Below are 14,739 nucleotides of genomic sequence, written 5' to 3'. Positions count from 1 at the left end.
ACAGCTAGTGATATAGCTGCGTCTGTGACCAGGTTAAGGAGCGCTGTTAAGCTGTTAGGTAGGAAGCAGAAGTAGCATGGCTGACGCGACAGATCCTTACCGATTCGTCCAGGGCGAAACGCAGGCAGCCATGTTCATACAGCACAAAGAACCTCCGCTGCCATTTCTGTCGGGAGAAAGAGGAACGTCGTTAGATCTTAATCTGAAGACAGTTTAGAAACGGCCTATAAACTAATACTGTACGTCTGCAGGGAGAGAAAGAAGCATTGTTATTGGGCTGATACATACCACAGGACTACTAGTGTGTAGTGAACATTCAGCTAAGAGAAACTTAAAAAGATGCAATAACTAACGTGACGACCCTGCAACGGACCCTTAGGACTACGTCCACTGTATCCAAGCACTACCTACGCAGGCTTAAGAGTCCTTTTCTCTGACTATAAGATCATAGGTCTGTATTGTTTCAAACTCTTCCATTACCGCCCCAAAGAAGATCCAGCTTACTTCCCCAAATGGATTTGAAATGGATGAAAACCTCCTGATGGTCCAGGTTCCCTCATCCCCTCTCTCACCGTGGGGTTCTGCTGCCTGGGGAATGGTGTTCGTCTAAATGTTTATCATGTGACTAGTGCTATGGAACAGCGAACGTACATTCTAACCCATCCCCCCCATTCCATGTGAGCGCACACACACGCGCGCCTCATGGGTGCTCTTACCCGGGATCTCTGCATGGGATTGCCAAAGTCTGTTCCCTCGGGGGCCAAGCACAGCCATCCGCCATAAATAGGTTTGGCCTGTAAAACAGAGGAAAGAGCAATTTAGACAATCATTAAAATGGTGGGGGAGGGGGGGGGAAGGCAGTGAGAGAGAAAGTCGGGGTGAATGAGTAGACAGAGAGAGACCCTCAAGGCGAGGCCATTTTAAAACCACACCAGTTAGCAAGCCTGTCAGCGTAATCAGCAACATTTGATGCCTTTCCTTCAAATTGCTTAGATGAGTCTAGAATTAAGCTTTCTTATTTTTGCTGTATATATGTACAGTTGAAGTTGGAAGTTTACATACACCTTAGCCAAATACATTTAAACTCAGTTTTTCACAATTCCTGACATTTAATCCTAGTAAACATTCCCTGTCTTCGGTCAGTTAGGATCACCACTATATTTAAGAATGTGAAATGTCAGAATAATAGTAGAGAGAATGATTTATTTCAGCTTTTATTTCTTTCATCACATTCCCAGTGGGTCAGAAGTTTACATACACTCAATTAGTATTTGGTAGCATTGGCTTTAAATTGTTTAACTTGGGTCAAACGTTTTGGGTAGCCTTCCACAAGCTGCCCACAATAAGTTGGGTGAATTTTGGCCCATTTCTCCTGACAGAGCTGGTGTAACTGAGTCAGGTTTGTAGGCCTCCTTGTCTGCCCACACATGCTTTTTCTATAGGATTGAGGTCAAGGCTTTGTGATGGCCACTCCAATACCTTGACTTTGTTGTCCTTAAGCCATTTTTCCACAATTTTGGAAGTATGCATGGGGTCATTTGGAAGACCCATTTGCGACCAAGCTTTAACTTCCTGACTGATGTCTTGAGATGTTGCTTCAATATATCCACATAATTGTCCTTCCTCATGATGCCATCTATTTTGTGAAGTGCACCAGTCCCTCCTGCAGCAAAGCACCCCCACAGCATGATGCTGCCACCCCCGTGCTTCACGGTTGGGATGGTGTTCTAAGGCTTGCAAGCCTTCCCCCTTTTTCCTCGAAACATAACGATGGTCATTATGGCCAAACAGTTCTATTTTTGTTTCATCAGACCAGAGGACATTTCTCCAAAAAGTATGATCTTTGTCCCCATGTGCAGTTGCAAACCGTAGTCTGGCTTTTTTATGGTGGTTTTGGAGCAGTGGCTTCTTCCTTGCTGAGCGGCCTTTCAGGTTATGTCGATATAGGACTCGTTTTACTGTGGATATAGATACTTTTGAACCTGTTTCCTCCAGCATCTTCACAGGGTCCTTTGCTGTTGTTCTGGGATTGCTTTGCACTTTTCGCACCAAAGTACGTTCATCTCTAGGAGAGAAAGCATCTCCTTCCTGAGCGGTATGACGGCTGCGTGGTCCCATGGTGTTTATACTTGCGTACAATTGTTTGTACAGTTGAACGTGGTACCTTCAGGCATTTGGAAATTGCTCCGAAGGATGAACCAGACTTGTGGAGGTCAAAAATATTTTTTCTGAGGTCTTGGCTGATTTCTCCATGATATCAAGCAAAGAGGCACTGAGTTTGAAGGTAGGCCTTGAAATACATCCACAGGTACACCTCCAATTGACACAAATTATGTCAGTTAGCCTATCAGAAGCTTCTAAAGCCATGACATCATTTTCTGGAATTTTCCAAGCTGTTTAAAAGGCACAGTAAACTTAGTGTATGGAATTGTGATACAGTGAATTAAAAGTTAAATAATGTGTCTGTAAACAATTGTTGGAAAAATTACTTGTGTCATGCACAAAGTAGATGTCCTAACCGACTTGCCAAAACTATAGTTTGTTAACAAGAAATTTGTGGAGTGGTTGAAAAACGAGTTTTAATGACTGCAACCTAAGTGTATGTATACAGTTGAAGTTGGAAGTTTACATACACTTAGGTTGGAGTCATTCAAACTCGTTTTTCAACCACTCCACAAATATATATATATATATATATTATATTTTTGTACCCCTTTTTCGTGGTATCAATTGGTAGTTACAGTCTTGTCCCATCGCTGCAACTCCCATGCGTCCTCCGAAACACAACCCAACCGCACTGCTTCTTGACACAATGCCCGCTTAACCCGGAAGCCAGCCGCACCAATGTGTCGGAGGAAACACCTGGCGACCGTGACACCGTGCACTGCGCCCGGCCCGCCACAGGAATCGCTAGTGCGCGATGGGACAAGAACATCCCTGCCCTAACCTGGACGACGCTGGGCCAATTGTGCGCCGCCCCATGGGGTCTCTCGGTCTCGGCCGGCTGCGACAGAGCCTGGACTCGAACCAGGACCTCTAGTGGCCTTCGACCACTGCGCCACTCGGGAGGCCCCTAGAATGAAGCTTTCTGTGGGAATGACAACAGCTCCCGCCTATCAATCAACATTCACCTCATGGAAGCTGTTTGAGCCAAAAAAAACTTCATTTCCAATGAAAACACGGAGGAGAAGTTCAAAAGATGTGGAAACGTATAAACATGGAGCAGAGTTCCGACAGGGCGAGGGGGAGAGACGTTTAAAATGGGTGCTCTTTGCACTCTATTAAAACTCTGTCTGTCTCTGATTTTTACTGTTAAACATTACCAAGCAGCAGCTGTCTGCTGTCTGCCAGGCCTGTTTGGCTCTTTTCTACCCCTTAAATTCCAGGCTAGCGTCTCACCTGCAGTAGAGAAGTGTACGATTATTAGTCTGCGGGGATATTCACCGTGTCGCTAGCTAGCCCGTGTCCCTGCATGTCTGTCATAAATCCATATGTGCCTTGTTTCAGCTTGCAAAGAACTGCCTGAATAATAGAGACAGAAAGATGAAGTGGTTCCTTTTAAAGGTGATTGAGGTAAACGTGTCACGACTTCGTCCTTAGACATCTAATAAGTAAGAGTCTGGCATTTTGACGGAGGATTTGACTGATGATTAGCATACACCACAGACGATCCAAAATGGATGTTTCCTGTCCTCAGATCCTATATGGGGCGGCAGATAGCCTAGCGGTTAAGAGCGTTGGGCCAGTAACCGAAAGGTCGCTGGTTCGAATCCCGAGCTGACTAGGTGGAGGGGGGAATCGTTGTGCCCTTGAGCAAGGCACTTAACCCTAATTGCTCCAGGGTCGCCGTCAATAATGGCTGATCCCAGGACGTGACCCCACTCTTCGAGTGCCTCATGGGGAGTGGGGTATGCACGAAACATTTCCAAATATATATAATAAATTATTATGGCTATAAGGGTAATGTTATCAATAAATGAGCCCATATCACACAGGTAAGTGGTGTTTTAAAGCATAACTTGTGCGAGAGACAGCGGCAGAGTGAAACAGAGCGAGCGAGAAAGAGACTGACAGGAGAGAATGAGAGAGTCAAAAGGAGAGGTAGAAGCGAGCGAGCAGCTGTGGCACGTAGTGATGTTGGCGGGCCTGAGGAGCCAGGAGGCCTGGAGAGGAGTGACACACCCTTGCACTCCGCCTCCACACACAGGCCTCACTTCCTCTACAGTGGTCCTCCCGTTACCTCGCCGTCCCCTCTCAGCTCTCCCCCACGGCCCTCCTATCCTCCCCCAAGGCAAGCCCTACCACTGGCAGTGAGGTTAAGGCTCAATCCCAATAGAGAGCAATAGTAATGGAGTCTTTTCCTAGGCACTAACTTCGCCATTGCTCGTTGGCCAAAGCCTATGGGGAAATTAATGTTTTTTGGGGGGCATTTTACCCCCCTTTTCGATCTTGTCTCATCGCTGCAACTCCTCAACGGGCTCGAAGGTCAAGTCATGCGTCCTCCGAAACATGACCCGCCTAACCACACTCCTTAACACCTGCCAGCTTAACCCGGAAGCCAGCCGCACCAATGTGTCGGAGGAAACACATGGCGACCGGGGTCAGCCCGCAGGCACCCGGGCCCGCCACAAGGAGTCACTAGAGCGCGATGAGCCAAGTAAAGCCGTCCTGGCCAAAGCCTCCCTTAACCCGGACGATGCTGGGCCAATTGTGGCACAGCCCGGGAATGAACCCGGATCTGTAGTGACGCCTCTAGCACTGTGATGCAGTGCCTTAGACCTCTGCGCCACTTGGGAGGCCCAATGAATGGTTTTTTTGTAGGGTTTTTGGATAAAAACGCAGAAAATAAGATCTGCAGTAAAACACAGGCTTAGGAGATCTCAGGGTGCCGATGACGTGGACGTCGACTAAGGCAGACCCCCGCACCTCTCCGATTCAGAGGGGTTGGGTTAAATGCAGAAGACATTTCAGTTGAATGCATTCAGTTGTGCAACTGACTAGGTATCCCCTTTCCCTGACTTCTTACACGTTTTGTTCTATGAGATAATAGTCATCAGCTAACATCACTTTGTGAATTTTAAAGCATTTACGTAAATCAAAACGAGTACATTGATGCTTCATAATTCATAAAGGTCATGTTAACTGACTGATATTCTCATAACCTCAGACGTTTATCCCAAAATCCCATTCTTTCCCCCTTCCTTTCACCCATAGGAACGGCTGAACGAACCTGAGGTAACTAATTTCCGGCTTTTAGGAAAAGCCCCACCATCTCCCAGTCTTCTCTCTCCCGCCCCCCACCATCTCCCAGTCTTCTCTCTCCCTCCTCCCTGCCCCCCACCATCTCCCAGTCTTCTCTCCCTCCTCCCTGCCTCCCACCATCTCCCAGTCTTCTCTCTCCCGCCTCCCACCATCTCCCAGTCTTCTCTCTCCCTCCTCCCTGCCCCCCACCATCTCCCAGTCTTCTCTCTCCCGCCTCCCTGCCTCCCACCATCTCCCAGTCTTCTCTCTCCCGCCTCCCTGCCTCCCACCATCTCCCAGTCTTCTCTCCCTCCTCCCACCATCTCCCAGTCTTCTCTCCCTCCTCCCATCTCCCAGTCTTCTCTCCCTCCTCCCTTCCTCCCACCATCTTCCAGTCTTCTCTCTCCCTCCTCCCATCTCCCAGTCTTCTCTCCCTCCCTCCCACCATCTCCCAGTCTTCTCTCCCTCCTCCCTGCCCCCCACCATCTCCCAGTCTTCTCTCCCTCCTCCCACCATCTCCCAGTCTTCTCTCCCTCCTCCCTTCCTCCCACCATCTTCCAGTCTTCTCTCTCCCTCCTCCCTGCCTCCCACCATCTCCCAGTCTTCTCTCCCTCCCTCCCTCCCTCCCTCCCACCATCTTCTCTCCCCCTCCTCCCTGCCCCCCACCATCTCCCAGTCTTCTCTCTCCCTCCTCCCACCATCTATCCTGAGTGTGTTCTCCCTCTCTCTGATGCCCCAGGAACTACAGAGCAGTGTAGCTCAGCGATAGCCTAGATCCAGAAAAACAACCTTTAAAACTATCTCCTCTCCCAACAGAACGTACAAACTGCTCTCTCTGGCACACACCACATGAGTTTACAGGCATTTAGGCCTCAGTCTACACTAGGGAAATAAGTCATTTTTTCAGACTAAACTAACTGCAAAAGGAATCTGCTCCGACGCTCCCTCTCCTCCCACAGTTCCATCTTCCTCCCATTTGTGCGGTGTATAACGAAGGACATTGTTTATATTGGATACGGTTCCTCCACATTCTGTTCCTTTTCCTTCAGATAACGTATCCATGTGGGCTAGGATTTTTTTCTTTTTCGTCAATGCTGCAATCACGAGGGAGGTTTGATCAAATGACTTGTAAAGAGTGAAAGTTTGAGCTAAGCAACTCCCTTTTCCTTCATGTCTAGATTGAGAATAACTTGCTTTTAAAATTTAGGGCTCAAATTCAGTTAAGATTAAGGAGAGCCTCTCTTGGAGCCATTCATAGTGTTTTAACTTCATTAAGACACCACTGAAGCACCCTGACCTCTAGTAATCTACTTACTAGAGGCCCAGTGGATGGAAGTGGAACCATCCTCCATGTTCCACTTCTGATTTCTACCCTCCCACTTCCTGTTCTTTTCATTTGGTCCACTCATCCCAAAAGAAGTCATTACAGAATACGAGAGAGCGGATAGGCTAGTTTTCAATCATGTTTACGTTGTCTTGTCGAAAATGGCGGTCAATGCCATGGATAGTTCCTTAGAATGGATTTGGGCTAGAAATGTGTTTATTTTATAAAGTATTGTTTTATTTTATGAAATTAGGTCTAGCTAGCGTACAAGGTTGTTTACATTGTCAGGTAAAGATTCCCTGGTAGGAGACCAACTCATGTCTAGCCCTATATGGAGAGAGCAGCGAACAGAAGCATCTCTGGTTCCACTGGGCGAGAGCAGGGAAAAGTCTAAACAGGATCCTTGGGACTTCCCAACTCTGATGTCACCCCATTGAAGTGGACATTTAAAATGGTTTGGTAAGTGTTAGGGTTAGGTAAGGGTTAGGGGTTAAGGTATAGACCTCCCAAGGATCCGGATAGCACTAACCGAGAGAGCAGGGTTGGGTCTCACGGAGATTAAGAAAGTGATGTAATCGCTTTAAGATTCTAGTCCTGACTCAGCAGTCCGGGTCTGAAGGGGTTAACCCCGCAGCAATCACAAGCAGGCCGTCACACACACACTTTCTCACTCGCACATGCAGAGAAACACACTTTCTCACTCACACATGCAGAGAAACACACTTTCTCACTCACACATGCAGCGAAACACACTTTCTCACTCACACATGCAGACAACACACTTTCTCACTCACACATGCAGAGAAACACACTTTCTCACTCGCACATGCAGAGAAACACACTTTCTCACTCGCACATGCAGAGAAACACACTTTCTCACTCGCACATGCAGAGAAACACACACAGTCTCTGTGGAGGCGAGGATGCTTGCTGATGTTGCTGTTCTTAAGCCACGTTCAACGGCCCATCTGGACGTCATCGCATGGGATCAATTACAGGATACAACAGAGACTAGTTAACGATCTCGGAGAGAGATCGTCTCACTCATTATTTCACTGGCTGAAGGAAACCGGGGGGGGGGGGGGGGGTGAAGGAAAGGAGAGACGAGGAGAGGGAAGCTTTTTTTTTTTACTGGAAACGTGTCATTCAACCAAAGACTTGTTTATAACGTGGACTTGAGTACATGCACGTGAGGACTTTGTTTATGTGTATACTTAAGTTACGTCTAGACCTTCATATTTTCAGTTTTGTGCACAAACATCTTGAGATGGGGTGTAATGGTACACGTATTCATATCAAACCATTCGGTACCTCTGTTCGGTCCGCACTGTGAACCGGATGAATACATAAAAACAACATTTAAAAGACAACACGCCTATAAGGCTGCATTGTATGCCTCGAGTAAATCTGAGCTGAAAATTCTGTTAAAACAACTAGAGCCTATGCAGACATTGTAATCTAAATTCAAATCTTAACTGGCACATTTCAAACTGTCCTTTAGTGAGGCGCAGCCAGGAACTAGTTCTGGACGGTGGCGAGTGGTGGGGTCCATAAACCAGGAGGATTCTCATCATCGTTTAAATCTCTAGTTTGGGAACATTTTGGCTTCCCAGTAGATTACAATGGCGATGGACATAGAGAGTGTGTTGCCACTGCTCAACGAGAATAGCCTGTGCAACTGCCAACACCTAAAATACGTTGACACATTTACGCCGACATCACCCCAGTATTCCTACCACCGGAGCGAGACGGAAACTCAAAAAAAAAAAAAACTTCTCCCCTCTGCATTAAAGCACCCCTTCGCAGCAGATTCTGACCGGGCCAAATAACATTACAATGTATGTTTATAGCCATGGATATGCATCCATTCTCAGTGGTTGAGAAGAATAGGGGTTTTTCAGTACATTTACATCATTTAGCAGACGCTCTTATCCAGTGCTCGAACCACGTCACAAACTTCGACGTCTCGCACCCATTTCAGCAAACAAGTAGCAACCGCTCTATGTAAGAAAGCAAAAGTTGTCAATGAATTGGCCAATGAACCCTGTGTTGCACTTGTCAGCAAATCAAGTTTTCAAGATATGTAACTTTCAAAATACAGAAATCCTCCGCGTATGATTCATTGTTGATGAGTAATCGTGTGTTTTCATTTAAGAAAATCCAAAGTGTTGTTATTCCTGATGGTGCTCTCATCAGGCATTATATGACCGATGATCATATTTGGAGTCAGGAATAACAACACTTTGGATTTTATTAAATAAACAAAAATTAAACTGCTGTAACTTTTGGCATTTCATTTTCCCGCTGTTTACCGAAACTGAACTGTGACCCCGAAACCGCAGTAAGTACCAAAACGTGGCTTTGGTGAACCATTACACCCCTAATCTTGAGTCAGCTCAGCTGCAAAGAACCCACGGCCAGGGTCACGTTCAGGAGGGCAAAACCTTATCGTTTGCGGCCAGTTTTCTGTGTGACAAACAGTCCCTTGAGTCAGCTGGTGACCCTGCATGCCAGTGACAGACCTATGGGACAAGGGGATCTTTCAGGGTAATGTCTCCCAAATATTGGGCCAGGATCCATGATGGGTCAGCTGATTCCTCCTTTTGGGTGGGTGGTGTTATTTGCCAGTTAGAACTGTTATTCCTAACCAGAAGCTGGTCAAAAAACCTGGTTCATCTATCTATCCAAATCTAATGTTCATCTGTGGCTTTCCACCTTGCTTTATCTTGGCCAGGTCGCAGTTGTAAATGAGAACTTGTTCTCAACTGGCTTACCTGGTTAAATAAAGGTTAAATAAAATAAAATATATATTACCACAGCTTATTCCTCATTTTGAACCAGTGGTTGATGAATACTAATTGTACTTATTTTGCACTATAGCCTATTTATTGCCTTACCTCCATAACTTGCTACATTTGCACACACTGTATATATATTTTCTATTTTCTGTTGTATTTTTTGACTTTATGTTTTGTTTTACCCCATATGTAACTCTGTGTTGTTGTTTTTAATCGCACTGCTTTGCTTTATCTTGGCCAGGTCGCAGTTGTAAATGAGAACTTGTTCTCAACTGGCTTACCTGGTTAAATAAAGGTGAAATTAAAATTTTAAAAAATGGTGAGAAACACTGGTTCAGAACCACACCTTAGTTTATAGTCAGGCTGAAGCAGGGTCAACACCATTAGTTACTGAATGAGGATACAGCCTGAATGTCTCACTCACACACACACACACACACACTATTGGCAATAGGAACGCTGATTAATAGACTTGAGGAACACAAGCATTTCGCTACACCCGCAATAACATCTGCTAAAATACGTGTATGTGACCAATAAAATGTGATTTCATTTTAAAGATGGCATAGTAGACAGCATCAAATATGCCAACATTGTGTCACAATTTAAAAAATGCGTTAGAATGTTATTAGAACCTACAATACTATGCGAAGATCCATTGGAAGTTTGACTAACTAACCGGCTCATTCGATTGTTACACAACTTGACCGCAACAGCAACCTTGATACGCCCAAATGGTTACATTGTAGCTAGATTAACAAGGAGTTCGTGGACGTTAACAAACACCTATGCTACAATGTGGCAACATCATCACAACAACAACAACGAATTACCTGATTCAGATCTTGATCGGTCAAGAGATGCAACTCCCGAGGTTTGAAGCAATTCTGACATTTACTTTTATTAAAAATGTTCGCCTGGAATTTCCTGCATGAGTTCTCTTTCGCCGTAGACATTGTATTTTGCCTCCGTTCACCGTAAATTGCAAATGTAAAAAAAAAAAAAAGTGTATATACCAACAGTGTATATACCGTTGTTTTCTTTAGCTACGTTTCTTTCATCCAATTTGGTACATGGGCCCAGCAATCAAATGCATGATGATCCAAATAACCAGCTAACTAGTGGTCTTGAGTTTTACACACACAATCCATATTCAAGGTATTGTGTTGTTTAGTTGTACCCAATTTATATTATCCAAAATAATAATAGTGCTAGCCATCAAGCTAGTTAGACACCATTCGGGTGCGTTATTCAGTCCATGGCCTGTATCCACAAAGCCAAACGAGCAAGCGAGTAACAAGGTAGTTTTGTTGTAATCAATAGTTAGCTAGCTAACTAGCTAATGTTATTGTGCGAACCGCAAAAATAGAAATTGCACAGTGTTAACAGCCTCGTAGCTCCAATGCAAAAGCTTCCATCGGGTGGTAACCTACACCCATTTGAAGAAAAATCACAAAAGTGGAGGTAGCTGGCTACAATCGTAGCAGTTGCTCTTTGCGAAGTTTACCACCACTGTTTATTCGCTGGCTAGCAAGCTAGCTATTGAAATCCTCTCGCCTAGCTAGCTATTTAGCTAGGGTAAAAAAAAATCCAGAATACAAATCTTCTGCATAATTCACTCCCCGCGGACACATTGTACTCCGACGAAGCGCTTCTTGCAGAATCATTGAAGCATAAACTAGTTTTCCGGTTTTGTTTTCATTGCTAGCTGCGCCCCCGGGTTTATTTTCTTCCTATTTTCGGGAGAGATCTTTCCCAATGGAGGGAGGTGGCGAGCTCACAGATTTGCTGGAATTTTTAATGACATCTCGCGATAGTTGCTCTACAACGCCATCTTGCTAGGGATAGGGCAGTATCAATAATATATAAACACTAGATTTAGTTTTAGCTATGTATTGGCCAATGATAGGCTTTGAAGTTCCAGTCGGCCATATTGGTACTCCCCAGAGACGCAGTCCTCCATAGGAATTAAGGGAATTTTACAGTATTTCAATTAAATGTTTAAAGGACGAAAGTGCATGTATTTAAGTATTTTTGTTGTTGTGGTGGGGATAGTAACATTAGTAATCTAAAAAAATGACCCTTTAAGGAAAATGTATTTCTAAATGTTTACCTCACATAATATACTTTAAGAGCATTATGCAATAAATTATCTGTAATAGAATAAACGTGGCAAAAACGAAAGTAGACATTCATAAATACTTTTCTATTGCTTCTAAAATCTTTGTTTCACACATGACTGTAAGTCGCTTTGGATAAAAGCGTCTGCTAAATGGCATATTATTATTATTATTATTATTATTATTATTATTATTATTACAACGGTGGGGGAGTAGTAAAATGGAGGAGTGGTGGCTTCAAAACAGCACCCACTGCTAGTCATCTAGTTTATATAAATCATTGGACACAGGGAGCGCTCCAATTACCATTTGTGCCTCTGAAAACGGATCTAGAATCAGATTTCTCTTCTGTTATTTCATCCTAAAGCCAACCCAGGATCAGTAGCTAATGGAATAAGTACCAAGGACAAACCAGTAGCGGTGCATGGGTAAAATCACTGAGGAAGCCAAGCCAAGACAGTAAAAAAGACATATTACAACCTACATTGTGATAATTGCTTTGTTTGCTCTATAACATTTTACATTTTTACATTTTAGTCATTCAGCAGACGCTCTTATCCAGAGCGACTTACAGTTAGTGAGTGCATACATTTTTCATAACCCATTCGTTCATACGCCACCGTGATATACAACAAGGCTGTGACAACAAAAAGACAACATTCACACAATGGCAGAATAAATTGTTTCATCACAAAACCAGAGAGCAACATCTGTTCGGTGAAGTCCACAAAGCAAATATTGCATGTAACAAACCTACGGTATGGTCAAGCAGGTTCATGTTTTCAACAGTTTACTAAACAACTACTGATTTAGAACCACAGAGAAAGTCAGCACAAAGACAACAGGATCACTGCCTCCGCTATTCCACCACCATTTCAACTTAAACTGCTTCAAGTTAGCATTCTAAAGCATTTTAAAACTGTGACACAATGTTGTCATATTTCGTGCTGTCTGTCTACATCCTCAAGTCTATTAACTGATGGGCATCAAAGTGTCCTTCTGTGATTATAGCTCAGCTTTCCTATTGCCAAACATACAGTAGAACATCCCATTTACGCAAACATGCTTTCAATCCATAGAGTTTCTATCATGTTTTCTGACACATAACTGAAAATCACAGATCTTATCACGTACCATTGTAATATTCCTACTGTCTAGTATCACAAGTTTGTCCTACTATCTGTGGTGATAAGCAGAAGGCCATGTGAAACACCCCAACCATCCTCGGTCTTTATGAAATGAGAGCGAATCGAAATGGTTTTCCCATGCATGCTCAAATAAAGCTTTAGTATATTGAGATCGGACTGCCTTCAATAGTGGTTTTTCCACCACATAAGTCAGGCCTCAGATGTCAGTGATAACATCTGCCTACAGAGGTAACCTACTTGTTATCAACATAGTCTGCATGCCCATAGTGGACCTCTGAAATAGATTTTGGGCACTACATATGCCTACTAATAAAAGTAACAATCAACAAAGTGTGAAAAAGCATACATCTGTAGAATCTGTTCACAGTGATGTTCAGTTATTTTGTTGATGCAGTGTAGATGGAGTGCGAGTCATCACACAGTTGCAGTTCAGTTTCAGTAATTGGGGCGGCAGGTGGCTTAGTGGTTAAGAGCGTTGTGGCGGTAATCGAAAGGTCGCTGGTTCTAATCCCCGGGAAAAATCTGTCTGTGCCCTTGAGCAAGGCACTTAACCCTAATTGCTCCTGTAAGTCGCTCTGGATAAGAGCGTCTGCTAAATGACAAAAATGTAATTAGTACGTCACACCTCAACACCCTTTCTCACAGCTTTGCTACTTTAAAAGCTGATTGGTAACCTAATCCTTAATCAGTGACAAGTAAGCGTCTGAATAGTTCTGATGCTAACAATAAGCGTGTTGTTAGACAGAGTTAATACATTTGAACTGATAGAGGGATAGAGGCTTAGGCCTGTTACCTAACTGAACCTGGAAAACAACAGAGGATTAGCTCCTTACGCAAGCTGTAAGTGATCCGAGAATAACCCAGATTACAGGTGTGTGTGTGCGTGTGTGAGTGCTGTAGCCGTATAGCCTATGTGTTAACCAGGCGATAACCCAGACAGATCCCTAGGCCTTGTGTCAACCTACCAGTGCTGTGGTCCCTGCATACAGAGCACAAATATCCCTTTTGTTTATGAGAATTGGTGTCACGATAAATTATATTTGTTATTGTATAGGGCAGGTAAGGTCATGTGTTTATGTCCCCATTTCCTCCCTGGGGGTATTCAGGGACTATCCTGGAGGCATTTAGAGACTATCCTGGAGGCATTTAGTGACTATCCTGGAGGCATTTAGTGACTATCCTGGAGGCATTTAGTGACTATCCTGGAGGCATTTAGTGACTATCCAGGGGGGGCATTTAGTAAATTTCCTGGATGCATTTAGTGACTATCCTGGAGGCATTTAGTGACTATCCTGGAGGCATTTAGTGACTATCCTGGAGGCACTTAGTGACTATCCTGGAGGCATTTAGAGACTATCCTGGAGGCATTTAGTGACTATCCTGGAGGCATTTAGTGACTATCCTGGAGGCATTTAGTGACTATCCTGGAGGCATTTAGTGACTATCCAGGGGGGCATTTAGTAAATTTCCTGGATGCATTTAGTGACTATCCTGGAGGCATTTAGTGACTATCCTGGAGGCATTTAGTGACTATCCTGGAGGCATTTAGTGACTATCCTGGAGGCATTTAGTGAATATCCTGGAGGCATTTAGTGACTATCTTGGAGGCATTTAGAGACTATCCTGGAGGCATCTAGTGACTACCCTGGAGGCATTTAGTGACTATCCTCGGGGGCATTTAGTGAATTTCCTGGAGGCATTTAGTGACTATCCTGGAGGCATTTAGTGACTATCCTGGAGGTAGTTAGTGACAATCCTGGAGGCATTTAGTGACAATCCTGGTGGGCATTTATTGATGATCCTGGAGGCATTTAGTGACTATCCTGGAGGCATTTAGTGACTATCCTGGAGGCATTTAGTGACTATCCTGGAGGTAGTTAGTGAATTTCCTGTAGGCATTTAGTGACTATCCTGGAGGCATTTAGTGACTATGCTGGAGACATTTACTGACTATCCTGGAGGCATTTAGTGAATATCCTGGAGGCATTTAGTGACTATCTTGGAGGCATTTAGAGACTATCCTGGAGGCATCTAGTGACTATCCTGGAGGCATTTAGTGACTATCCTCGGGGGCATTTAGTGAATTTCTTGGAGGCATTTAGTGACTA

General features: G+C 44.3%; 1 protein-coding gene across 2 annotated transcripts in view; it reads right to left on the bottom strand.

Moving 5' to 3' along the window:
• The window catches only part of LOC311136087 (myosin phosphatase Rho-interacting protein-like), a 58,933-nt gene extending 47,810 nt beyond the window's left edge, over nucleotides 1-11,123 (bottom strand). For both annotated transcript variants that reach the window (XM_084170167.1, XM_084170168.1), the window contains exons 1-3: nucleotides 10,197-11,123; nucleotides 717-794; nucleotides 101-166 (exon numbers count right to left, since the gene is read on the bottom strand). In XM_084170167.1, the coding sequence (XP_084026293.1) occupies nucleotides 101-166; nucleotides 717-794; nucleotides 10,197-10,319 (267 nt within the window). In that variant the 5' untranslated portion in view covers nucleotides 10,320-11,123. The remainder of the gene's footprint in view (nucleotides 1-100; nucleotides 167-716; nucleotides 795-10,196) is intronic.
• Between the last annotated feature and the right edge of the window lie 3,616 nt (nucleotides 11,124-14,739).

Source organism: Coregonus lavaretus (genome assembly GCF_964263955.1).
Source record: "Coregonus lavaretus genome assembly, chromosome: 1".
Classification (NCBI taxonomy): Eukaryota; Metazoa; Chordata; class Actinopteri; order Salmoniformes; family Salmonidae; genus Coregonus; species Coregonus lavaretus.
Note: the sequence above shows the minus strand (reverse complement) of the source record. Positions and strands in the feature narration are given on the sequence as shown.